We start from the raw sequence: 12824 nt of genomic DNA on the forward strand, positions 1-12824 counted from the left end.
GGATAATTTGGTGCCAAATGTGAATTATTGGTGCACCTGTACATTAAGGCAATTAAATCAGAACAAAAAGCCCCATGCGACATGATAACTTGTTAACTGTCCGACCAAATAATAACCAAATAAAACAACAGGATCTTCTGTTATATTCTGTATGTGTACGCTCTGTTTCCGAATATATCCCAAAGTTCATCGGTTTGGCGAGGATCCAAGAGTAGACACCAGTTCTGCCAGGCGTCGGGATCGCAGCGAAAACTGGTTTCCCTGGCGCTTCAGAATGCCATATTCGACCCCATCGCGCAGATTGACTTGCACTTGGCGATAGAACTCCGGATCGTTGCGTCGGTACTGGATGCCCAGGACGAAGTTCAACTCTGTGTCACTCATGGGTCGGCGCGTCTCCTCCAGGACGTGTAGTATGGACCTCAGTAGGTTGGGGACCAACTTCCGCTGTTGCGGCAGTGTGCGAATCCTGTAGGTGACGGGCATGATAATAAAATTTTTTACATTTTTTTTTGTTGACTTTTATATATATATATATATATATATATATTTTTTTTTTTTTTGGGAAACCAAATGTAAAAGTGTAGACAAATTTTGTGACCGACTCGCCGCGCAGCCTGAGTCGTTATGAGCTAGCTTCGGAAACGAAAACACAAGCTACGTGTGACAGTAAAAGTCAAGCCAACTAAATGAATTTCCTGCCTGCTTCGATCCTCGAAATTTTCACCATCACTCCGTGGAATATTTGATTTCACCGCTTAATTTATGATATAATTGCATATTTGGCGGTGCAATGCAAACATTCACAAGTATTTGCCACATCTGCCACCAGAGGGCCAATCGGGCGTGGAATTCGGTGCCAAATGTAAATTATTGGTGCGCTTGCACATTATGGCTATTAAATCAGTTGTAACGTTTAACGTTGGTAAAGCACAGTATCGTGTCCGCTGGGTCTGAAGGCGGTGCTCCTCTGGACACTTACACAGTACAAAAAGCCCCATGGGACATGAAAATTTGTTAACTTTCCGACCAAATAATAACCAAATAAAACAACAGGATTCACTGTTCTATTAAGGACTAATTAATTTGCAAGATCTTCTGTTATATTCTTAAAATCTACATAATGGCGGTTTAAGAAACTTCATCGGCATAAAGATGGTCCGAGACTGCAGCGAAAACAGGTTTCCCCGTTGGATCAGAATGCCGCGTTTCACGCCATCGCGCAGATTGACTTGCAGTCGGTGATAGAACTCCGGATCGTGACGTCGGAACTGGCTGCCCAGGGCGACGTTCAGCTCTGTGTCACTCATGGGTCGGTCCATATGCTCCAGGATGTTTATTATGGACCCCAGTAAGTTGGCTTCCATGTTAGTAAAATTGTTTAATTTTGTTGTCGCTTTTTTTCGATTTTTTTTTTTAAATTTTTTTTTTGGAAACCAAATGTAAAAGTATAGAAAAATTTTGTGTCTTACTCGACGCCTGGCCTCAATCGTTATGAGCTAGGTACGGGAACGAAAGTCCCAGCTACTTGTGACGTTAAAGGCAATGCCAACTACATGAATTTCCAGCCTGCTTCGATCCTTGCTTTTTGGGCTTCCTGCCGGTGTTTTTCAACAGCAGAGTTACTTCCTCATGGCCAATTAATCAGAAGGCGACTGTGGCGGGTTGAACTTGAATGACCTCGAGGCATAAAAACGAAAATTGCGACAACAAAGGCAACAGCCAGAAAAGCAACAAAGAGCAGGAAACACAGCAACTAAAGGAATGCCGATCGAGTTGGTAGTATCTTCAATAAATTAAAATACCCACTAAAGTACCTTGATTTGCAGCTAACAGTGCGCCTCTTATTTAGCAACTTCTAGATTTTGCGTTGCAAATACACAAGTATATTTCTATTGCATCTTTGGGTGCAACAATTTTCCGAGTGTAGCCAGGAAGCGAAGGGCCCACAAACATCAAGTGACATTCGAGCAGAGACAAAAAGTCATTATCACGGCGACGTCGGACCGCTCTCATCTCCACATCTCCGCATCTCCACCACCCGTGCCCCCGATCTCGGCCATATATACATATATGTGTGAATGTATGCCCAGATCCCCTTCGCATTCGCATTCGCCTCATGTTCAGCATATGGAGCACGTGGTTTGGAGTCATAGTCATCGCCATAGTCGCCACCGTCTTTGTCGCCATGTTTTTTGCCTTTTCCGGCATTTTGTTTACGATTACTTTTTGTTTTTGTGCTTTTACGTAGCATCTGTGGAGCTCAGGGTTGCATTGAAAGGGGATCGGTGTAATTTGAGTTATTGGTTGCTATACAGTAGAATATAAAAGGCAGCAAAAGAAACCGCCGGTAATCATAACAGTTTTAAGTTTGTGACAAAATCGTACACAGCATATTTGCTGAGATGTTTTACTGTATAACTAATTTATCCGAAACTCTTCGTTCCAAGCACTAGGTATCGTCTAGTCCAAACATCAATACGATAACTTTCTTATTTGTTTTATTTGGCGTAGAGTTCTCTGCGCTCCCCAGCGTACGCGGATTTCCTTTCGAGATGGAGTTGGCAGACGGCAGTTTTCCCTGAATGATTTTCACTTGTTTGTTCTTGTTGTGTCCTCGTTGGCTGCTTTGTTCGCTTGTTCGGCTGGCCCAGGAGAAAGCCGACCCTGTTTTGCAGGACCTCCGTCCGGGATACATACACATACATACATATACCGACCAGTATTACTCTGGGCCCTCTTCATCAGGAGCAGCCGCCAAGTGCAATTGTCATAAAGTGTCATTGGCTGACGTCGCGTCCTCGCGTCCTTTGTACAGTTGTTGGTGCGGTGAATCAACTTAAATGAGTATCCGCTTTGTAACTACAAGTGCGTGGCTTCGTTTTGTTCCCTTTTAGCTAACATCTTTTAGCCAACAACCGGCGGCGAAAATAGAAAGAGTGAGTTAGAAGCCGGCCAATTGGCTTTGTGCGCGATTTAGCTTTGTTTTGGAACCCAGGTCTAGGTCTAGGACTAGAGCTCGACTGAAGTATAAGGGATTCGGGCTACAGGATGCATGAGAAAAATCGTAGACAAAGGGCTCCCATTTCAGTGAAAGCAATTGAGCGAAAACAGTCTACAAGTCTTAATCCAAAACAACCGAAAAGTGTTAGAATAAACTCATTTTAAGTACAGATATCCACAATTAGTAACTTTGTATTTATAAAAAATCATTATATGTATTAGAAGCTACTAGACTCTATAAATTACAGTACGATTCACATTTGGTCATCAGCACCTAAGAGCTTAAACACACATCTTTTTTAAACCCCGAGCGCTCCAATTACAAATATATTCTGCAACTTTTTCGCGCGAGCACAACTGTACTTTTGGCATCTATGCAAAAGCGTGGGATAGCAAATGGAAAAGTGATTTATGTAGCAACACTGCCGCATCGCACGGGTTGGTGTTGAGGTGGGGTCGGTGTTGAGGAGTTCAGGAGTTGAAGACGAAAAGGCTCCACTGTCCTTAAGCGGCTTATACGTAACTGCATGGGGCGAATTATGCTGCATCGCCGCAGGACTCGCATAGTGCTCTCTTCCATATGGCAGACGGCCAGTCGCCAGTCGCCACCGATCCGATCCGATCCGATTTGGTCCTCCGAATCGGGCACAACGAACTTGGCCAACTGGCACTCGGCCAATGCAATAGCCCCGTTGAAAGTGGCAGCGACAGGTGGAGAATGTGCAAAGTTTGTGCGAAAAAAGTGGGGAAAAAAGACTAATAGGACGCAGCTAAACAATGTGAAAGATACAACAGTTTCGGATTCCCCATGGGAGGTCCCCAGGTTCTCGGACATCCTGCGATGTTTTCTACGAATTGAATATGCCGCGTTCATTCCGGGAACAGGGACGGAAACAGAGAAACAATTATAAGAGGGCTAAGGTAACGGCTCCAAAACCAGCTCAAACACATAAATGCCAGCCAGGAATGATAAATTGGCGCTTGACGGGAATGCAAGAATGCCAGCGAGAGCGGACTCGCGATGGGATTAAGCTGGCAGATACGACAGCCACTGGGGAATGGGATCTGCACTGAGAAAAGTGCGGAAAATTGCCAAATATGTGCTAAGTTACTTACCTATTATATATATAATATTTGTATGTTTATAGTTCATATATTTTTATTTTGATCAGTTCGCATGCAGTGACTAAGTATATAAGGAAATTTTGGTTTTTTGTGAAAATTTTACGACAATGCTTTTCTTTTCCGTGTAAAACTAGGAACTGGGGTTAGATTCGTTGAGGTTTGAGGGCCAGACAACGGTCGACATTGAGCAATTGCCATGCATAAATATAGCGGCACTCACTAACACATGCACGGCGCGCACACACACACACGCACATGGGGCAACCACCTGTCAGGATGGGCAAAACATAAACAAGCGACGCAAATCAAAACAAGCGACGGCGCCTCGAATAAAATTCCGTCGAAATGAGAGTCCGGCAACATGTTGCACGTGTGTGTTGTGAGTTTCAGGACATGCGCATTCGGCCAGCAACATGTTGACCACTCCGAATTGTTGAGCAACTTTTCGAGGTTGCCAGAGGATAAATTGGCAAAAAGGTAAATGCCAAGCAGTTGCACCTGCGTGAAGGAATTTTAAGTTTCACAGTTCACACTTTATCTTGCCAATGAACTAGCAGCAAAGCTGACTTGATTCTCATAAAGTTTTTTTCCATATTTTATAAGAGAAGGAACATAAATAGATACGAGATACGATCTGCAAGAGTTCCCGCTTATGAATGGCCAACAGAAAGGGAATTCTATGTCGGCATTAGGTGGATTGGTGGCCACTGTTTGGGCATATAATTACTGTGGAATTCCAATTAATGAGTTGCCACTTTAATCCGCGCCGCATGAATGGGTTTGCATTATGCATGGAAAAAACAAAAAGTTATGCCATCGCCGTGTATCTATATACATATATACACATGTACATATGTATTTATATGAATATTTATTGGAATATAACTTTATATCGTTTGTACATCTATATACATATGTATCTATGTGATTACTTTTTGTATCGCTCCACGTGTGGGATGAGCGAAATTACTCGGCAAAAAGAGTGTTTAATTAGCATATGGCGGCAATTAATTAATTTGCAACGCGGCCAGCACACCATCGAGAGAGCCCCAGGAACGGGCCTCATCCCCTTATGCAATTTTCATATTAAATCAAAGATTATTCTATAATTAAATGTGTGCAGCGCACAAACACAAACACACGCACACACACACACAGTCACCCGGAAAAAGCGAGACGAGTGGGGATAAAGTAGTGAAAATCCTTTAAATTGGAGATGTCAGAAAAGTTGCAACTTACAACTGATTGAATAAATAAAACTCGAGCATTCCACACTGATGAGGGCCATTGAAAGCATCGACGATTGGTTAATTGTCGACTGGATGAAAAACAGAAATTAATGAGCGTAAAGAGCTGTTGGCAGTTTTATTTGCCCAGCGAACACACGGTCCAGAAATTGGTCGTACAATTTCGACGGGTTTGCTGTTGCTGTTTGGTTTTTGGCCACCGCAAAGCTGTTGACAGCATAATCGACTTGCACTTAAAAGCGACAGGCGATGTGTTAATTGAATGCCACATTATCGCAGTCGAAAAATGAGCGCCTGCTGAACCGGATGCCAATTTACCAGATCCGTCAAACCAGACAGCATTCAAATAAAGCTGTCAATTGGTCCGGAAATTCTCGAATTGATGGCTAAGTGATTTGCGCATTTTGAGCCAGCTCAGCCACATACATATATGTACATATATATCTATGTCAATGCTGTATTTCAACTCAAAAATCTTTTGCTTTAAAAACGCTCTCCTACTTAAAGGTCCTTGCGGAACATCGAAGACATTTCAAACCAAAATAAAAGACATTTGAATAAATTACCTGCAACACATATACCATCATTACTTATCAAACACAAAACACCACCCCCATCACCCCTTGGGGTGTATCCCCTCCGCCATCGGCTTTATAATTTGCCTGCAATCGTGATTCGTTTCGGTGGAAAATTAGTCGAGGCTTTTGTCTGCGGCAACCGGATGACAGAATTCGGCTTGCAAGTCATCGCAAGTTCATTGACATGTCATCCATCTCAATTTGGAGCCAGTGCCAGCGATAGAGAGAGAGGCTAAGTGATGTTCCAGGCTCGATGTCGACATCCCCAATCGCTTTTTTTTCGCCTGTGCGTGCCCCCTGTTGCTTTTGACCGAAATGACACACTTTACGAGCGCTTGCCTCATTTTAATGCAAATCAATAAATTTATATACAACAAACATTCGAATTGCTCGCACAGCTGTGCAGTGAGTTTAGCATGCAGTGAAAGAAAAATAAGGATTGTCCATATTGAAATGTGAAGAAATCCGGCTGATCTTCCTTGATTCATTTAATTTTTCTGTGAACCCACAGAATGTCCTTGTTTTTTCCGTGTGGTTGAAGGGCATCTACTGGAAGGGGGATTTTGTTACTGGACGGGTGGTGGGGTGGGTGGTTGTGTCCAGAGCCCCTGGCACTTTAAGTTTTGATCTCGTAGCCGATGTTGCTTTTTATGAAGAAAAAAGTGCCCGAGAAGACAACAACAAAGACAAATTTATGCCACATTAACAGCTAAAAGCTTTCAAAATGCGTTTTGCTTACGCCAGAGGGCATCGAGTGGGGAAAAGTTGCCGTGGTGGGGGTGGGTTGGGTGTGTATGGTTTGAATGTCATTGCGGGGGTGTGATCAACATCGAGGAAAAAGGCGAAAGGGGGCATTATCCTGTCCTGATGGGGCGACCCAAAAAACAAAGCGCATTTCTTACGAGTTGCGGAGCTGAGTATGACCAAAATTTTTGGCACATCTTGTGAACACCCCACACACTCGGGCAGGAGTGTGCAGAAGGGCTGGGGGTTGCTGAAATGAGGGGGTGGCAAAAACAAAGGCATTAAATTTAACGCGCCAAAACTTGTGCCATTTTTGGATGCCTTCGCCTCAGTTGCTGCGACAAATTTCAGTTAGCTCATCCGTCGAGCGCTGATACACTCAGAGAAAGCAGTCATATTTGCATTTTATTGCATATAATCAAGGTAGATATCCACTTCTTACGATAACATCAATTAGTCAATCAATTAATTCGGTATTGAGGAAATTCATAGGCGACTCAAGGTGTAACCTCTTCGCTATTTGGCTAATTATGGCAGATGGAAATTATATTTCTCCGTGCTTAGCCCCTCCTTTTGGCCAACTGTTTTGTGCCCGGCTGGCGGGAGGCAGCTTGTAGCGTCAAAAGTGCAGCTCAAAACTTCAAAACGAGCAATGTGCCAACAGCCTGCCACCGTCACTTTTACACAGACCCCAACCCCTCGTAACCCCCTCCGCCGACGACATTGCGTTGTGGCCCCAACCACCCTGTTTCCGCCCTTAGCCAGTTTAAATCCTGTCCTTGCATGCGCTAAAATTAAGATTTATGGAGCCTGTAAAAAACAACAGCGTCACCAAAAGCAGCAACAACAACAGTCCATCCGTTGACGAGCGAGTGAAAGAGACGGAGCAGGCGATGTGGCGATGAGGAAAGGGGGACGGCAGCAAGTGGGAACACAAGCAATGAATGCGCCAAACATTTTTAACACCCAAATGATTACAAATGAATGGCGAGTGCAAGGGGTGCGACAGGGACAGGGACAGGGACAGGGCAACAGGCTCCCAGCGAGCGAGCGAGCGAGCGAGAGGGCAGATACAACCAGCACAGTTGTGCCTGTCAATTATGCGTCCGTGTTCCATTCCGTTTGTTTCGGCATTATGTCGTTGGCCAATCTGTTTAACGATCCACTTGGTGAACAGCAGCTTGTGAGGATTGCGGCCGAAAGGGTTTGAGAAATACTTCTTGGTGAAGGATATTATCTTTAAGGACACATATCTATAATATCACACAATGCCCAACAATTATAGATACCAATCACTTAATATTATTATTATTCAATATTACTATACATACAGTATTCATAAATTTTATTTTACATTTAAATTAGTTCTAAGACCCAGAGCACTCTTAATTTACATTTCAAGTCACACAATCGAGGGCGTACTAATGCGTAGGCGTGGCATGCTAATTAATACGACCAGTTGGCCACGACCCGCATAATTAATTGCCTAAAAAATATGCCAATTTAAAAAAAAAAACAGGAATTTTAAGCGAATTTATTTTCACAACGCATTTTAGATGTATGTACATATGTAGTTTCAATTAAGCAGAGATTAAAAATTCTGTCTATGAAGTGCATTAAACCAAACAAAAAGCCAAGGCGCATGGACGACTCCTTCTCTCCTGCAGCCAAGTGAAAATGTCAGAAATTTTCATTAAACTAACTGATGGAAATTGAAGATGACCGAGCAAGAGCCGGGGTTGAAGCGGTTGCAAAAATGCAGGGGGAGATGTCAACGAATCTGTCAACACATGAACACAAGTTTGCGGCCCCAGGAGGACGGACAGAATGGGGAAAGTTCCTTTTGCGACCTGCTTCTTGATTGTTGCGGGAAAATGGCAAAGCGGGAAAAGTGGGAAGGCGTGGGAAAGCGGGGCAACATGGACACAACAGCCACATCATGAACGGCAGCCAGAAACAACAAGGACAGCACCAAAAAGCCAAACTAAGCGCAGGTAAATTTAATTATGCCAACGGGCGAGCATCGAGAAATAATAGAGGGATTCCCCGGAGAGTGCAGCATCGCACAAAAAAAAAAGGGTAGCCTTAACAATTTGCAGTGTAATTGAATTGTTCTGCTTTTTAGCAATTTATGTTCAATTGACACCGCTCAACATGATAACTCTTTTAATAATTGCTTACATAGATTAATCATACGCACCGTAATCGAAACTCGCTTTTCAACAGACGCCATTAAGTTGCCATTAGTAGGAGGCACCTAACAGATCGCATATTTCTTGCTGCCAGCGCGCAGAATGCAAACGAGTACCAAAATTACACCCTAATGAACCGACCGCGCTATTATGAATATATATTTTCCTGGCTTTTCGCTGCAAGCGAAACTGCATCTTGTTTTGGCCATTTTCGCGCACTGATAATGTTAATGACTTGGTGGCAAAATATTTAAATGCCAAGAGAGACCCACTGATGACACATTGTCTGCTTTCGCCAACGAAAAGGTGGGTGGAGCTGTCCCCGCCCCCCACAGCAGATAAATAAATCTTTGCGCCCCCAGCAGGGAACCTGAACGCCCGAACCAGGAAAGGAACCTGAAAGCAGGAGCAGGACCACGGAGCCTGCGGTTTTCCAGCTAACTTATGGCTGGCTGCAGTACTAACATGATAATAACCTGGCTGCTGACCCGACCACCCAGCGGCAAAAGTCCTAATTCGAATTTATTTCGGGGTATTACGTGTTGTGCGCTTCAATCGGGAAAACTTGGGAATTATATCATATTTCGTAGGCAATTTGCGGAGCAGTTGTATTATAAAGATTCGAGTTTTTTTTTGTTTCTTTATGCAATAGTTTCCAATAATCGCAGTTAAAATAAGAATAATACAGGAATATAGAAATAACAATAGGAATAATAGTAATAATACAGAATAAGACCAAGTCGAACCACAGAAGTACGATTCTTTACTAGCATAACTGATGCAGGCGAAATGGGTGAACAGGGTGTTAAGAGTGGACTGTGGCAACTGTGGCAACATTCTGACAATCCAACCGGCGGCATTTTTCATTTTCTTTGCTGCAGTTTTCGGGTAGCACAATGATATACGATATGGGCCAGCGCCTTCTGCTTTTCCCCCGATTTTGCCGCGTTTTGCCGGATTTTTCTCGTCCTTTTTTTTTTAAACTTCCACAGCACTTTCACTGCGGCCATAGAGAAAAATGCCTTCTCGACCCAGTTGAGTCGCAAATTAATGTCAATATTGATATTGGCCATATCATTCGGCCGGCTAAGCGCTAACGAGTTAGCAGGTGGCACATCCAGACGGAGGAGCACTTCACTACCAGCCTTAACCCACTGAAGCCCCGTCAACCGCGCTGCCAATTTGGCTACTTAACAGCCAACTGAAACAGTTAACTTGGAATTTAGAAGGGCTGCTGGAAAATTGTCTAACTTTATTGTTTACCCCTAATGCCCCTGTTTATGAAGCACAAGTTAACATTGTTTTAAGCTTGAATTGCCAAAAACAAACTATTAACATTTTGCAGTGCTTTAGAATCAGCTTTTTTCCAGTTATAAGCGATTTTTGTCACGTTCACTTTGACAGCATTCGCTATCCGTTGTGTTGGCCATGTTCATTCGTGTTTGGGCCGTGTTTAGTTTTCCGGCGTGCGGTTTTCGCGGTTTCCGCTGCCGTTTTGGTCTGTGCCGCTTTGGTAATTCGGTAATACATATTTCATGCCCGAATATGAGGGAACACACACATGTAATACGAACATATGTATGTGTATGTATGTATGTTCATATGTATAGAGGGGCAGTAGTACATGGTACAGTGGTCGGCCGCTTTTCAGTGGCCAAAATTGTTAGCCGGCATTTTGGCTTTTAATTAAATTAAAACGTTGGCCGCGAATTCCATATGCAGACGTGTTGAGAGGATTTGCCGAGATTTTCGCCGCTTGTCCGAGGACTTTGGCGCCGATTTATAGTCTAATTTGTGTGGCAGCGTTGCAGTGGGTAGCGGGCATAAAAACAATTACCCAGAGGACAGGGCTTATCGGTGTGCTAGGCCGCATATAAGCCATGTTTTCTCATTTAAGCTACGCCACGACTGTAAAATAAATGAGCCATATTGGCTGGCGCTTGTGGCCGATGGCGAAGCCAGTTTACAGGATCGTTAAGAAAATACATATGCTTATGTTGAGTGAAATATAACTACCAACAAATAGAAGGTAACTTAAGCTCAACACGATAAATGTACATATAATAAATGTAATAAAATAACACTAATTAATTAATTTCTCTTGTAGTGGTTTGAAATGGAATAACTGTAAAAAATCACTCACCAGCTATGCTGCAATGCCTCCTAAATACGAATGACCAATGTACACAGATCACTAAAAAAAAAACAGAACTTTCTCTCTCTTTTTCATCACTAGAAAAAAAAGGAACAAAAAAAACACACAAGGCAACTTAATGCTTCTTCATCTTCCTTTTCGCTGGCGTGAGCACATGCAAAAGCGCACGCTTTATTTCACAATCTGTGCACAGATCACCTGAAAAAAAACTCACTTTTCTCTCTCCCTCTCTTCTTTTATGCACTTTCTCACCACTTGAAAAAAAGCAACAAAAAAAAACACACAAAGCAACTCAATGCTTCTTCTTCCTCTTCTCTGACGCCAGCACATGCAGAACTAACGGGACTTGATCCCGTTTCATTTTACGCTTTATTTCACAATTAGGCGGCTTTAGACTAAACTAAAACACTTTCGATGAGCACCTGCCACATTTTCTTATGATTCCCCGCCTTTGTAGTTAACGCACTTAACGAGGATAACTTTTCCGGCTCGTATTGCAAAAATCAACGATCGGCAGCAAAACGCGTCTGTTTCCAATGAAAAAACCGGCGAACTGAACTTTTCAACCTTCTCTTCTTTCCACTTTCTTTTTGTCCTCTTTCTCCTCTCTCTCGCTCACCTAGTAAAGATGGCGCACGTGTATTTAGTGCTGCCTCCGGCCCACAGATGGCGCTCTGTCGTCACTTTGATCTTCAGGTGAAAAACCGTTTTGTTAAATCAAATTGAAGTCTGGCCTAAATTCATTTCTATTTTGTCCAAAATGCCCCGCGGTCCCCACTCAATTTGCCTAATTTGCCAGACCAACAACAATCCAATCATTTTAAGTAGCTCCTTTCGGGGTTTGGCTAAGAAGAAGAAGAAGCGAAATAAAGTTGGCAGCAAGATGACAGATTTTTGCGGCGACGTTTTAGGGCTGTTTCGCAGTGCTGATAATTTTTCGACTTTCACCTGGGGGCGGTGGAGTACCTCCAAAGGGGTGTGGTCGTGGGGGGTGGGTGGTAATGCGAAGTTGCATGGGGCATACATAGTTTGTGCCTGGACTTTCTGCTGCAACAGATACTTGCGGTGCAACTTCCACTTCGGCCGCATGCCAAACAACTATGCCAAAAGAAGCAGGAAAATGGCTTCAAACTTGAGCCTAGCTTGGGGTTTTCCAGCCCCCACCCCCCGAAAATTGCACACGAAAATCCTCCCAAAATTCCCACTTCCGTAAAGAGCGCGCTTCCAAGGAGTAAATTTCTTGAGACATAAATTTATGAGTGCCCAAAACCCTTTAACTCCAGCTTGAACTATTTAAGCACTCTTATTTCGGCCATTTCTGTGCGTATTCCAAATCAAAGGATATATGATCATAGGATATATGTTTAAACCTAACACAATACAAACTTACTTAAGTTGAATGTGATTGTTAATGCATTAAGCTCATGGAGAGGAGATTATGCAAATGAACGCGGATAAATTTTGGAAAATACTTTCATCATCGTGGCTGAAAAGTTTTTCTTGGCCAAAAAACAAGGTTCGAACACAATTGAGCCAAGTTCGCGGCGCATAGGCAGCTTTCCAGCTTAATTCAGTGATGACCACTATAGATTATTCATCTTATTTAGCAAGAAATTACACATGGGTCCTTACTCATTTAATCATATTCCGCTGTTTTAGTATATTACTTGAAAATAGTTAAGTTCTGCGCTTAAAAGCTTTGATTTCCGTTGCAAACAGGCCAAATTAGCCACTCAGTGGCTCAGTTATGACCAGCTAGGGATGCAGTGGCCAGTAAGGA

General features: G+C 43.1%; 2 protein-coding genes across 2 annotated transcripts; both read right to left on the reverse strand.

The window, feature by feature from the left end:
- Nucleotides 1-135: 135 nt before the first annotated feature.
- LOC6612520 lies at nt 136-625 on the reverse strand. The gene has a single exon (XM_002036992.2). It carries the CDS (start codon nt 484-486, stop codon nt 187-189), a length of 300 nt encoding a protein of 99 aa, XP_002037028.1. The 5' UTR covers nt 487-625; the 3' UTR covers nt 136-186.
- Nucleotides 626-1058: 433 nt separating this feature from the next.
- Nucleotides 1059-1489, reverse strand: LOC6612519. Its single transcript, XM_002036991.2, has one exon. It carries the CDS (start codon nt 1365-1367, stop codon nt 1110-1112), a length of 258 nt encoding a protein of 85 aa, XP_002037027.1. The 5' UTR covers nt 1368-1489; the 3' UTR covers nt 1059-1109.
- Between the last annotated feature and the right edge of the window lie 11335 nt (nt 1490-12824).

This window comes from Drosophila sechellia, chromosome X (assembly GCF_004382195.2).
Source record: "Drosophila sechellia strain sech25 chromosome X, ASM438219v1, whole genome shotgun sequence".
NCBI classification, from domain to species: Eukaryota; Metazoa; Arthropoda; class Insecta; order Diptera; family Drosophilidae; genus Drosophila; species Drosophila sechellia.

Bases quoted from the DNA above. Each gene is read 5' to 3' on its own strand.
- LOC6612520 (XM_002036992.2), bottom strand. From the start codon at position 486: ATGCCCGTCACCTACAGGATTCGCACACTGCCGCAACAGCGGAAGTTG.
- LOC6612519 (XM_002036991.2), bottom strand. From the start codon at position 1,367: ATGGAAGCCAACTTACTGGGGTCCATAATAAACATCCTGGAGCATATG.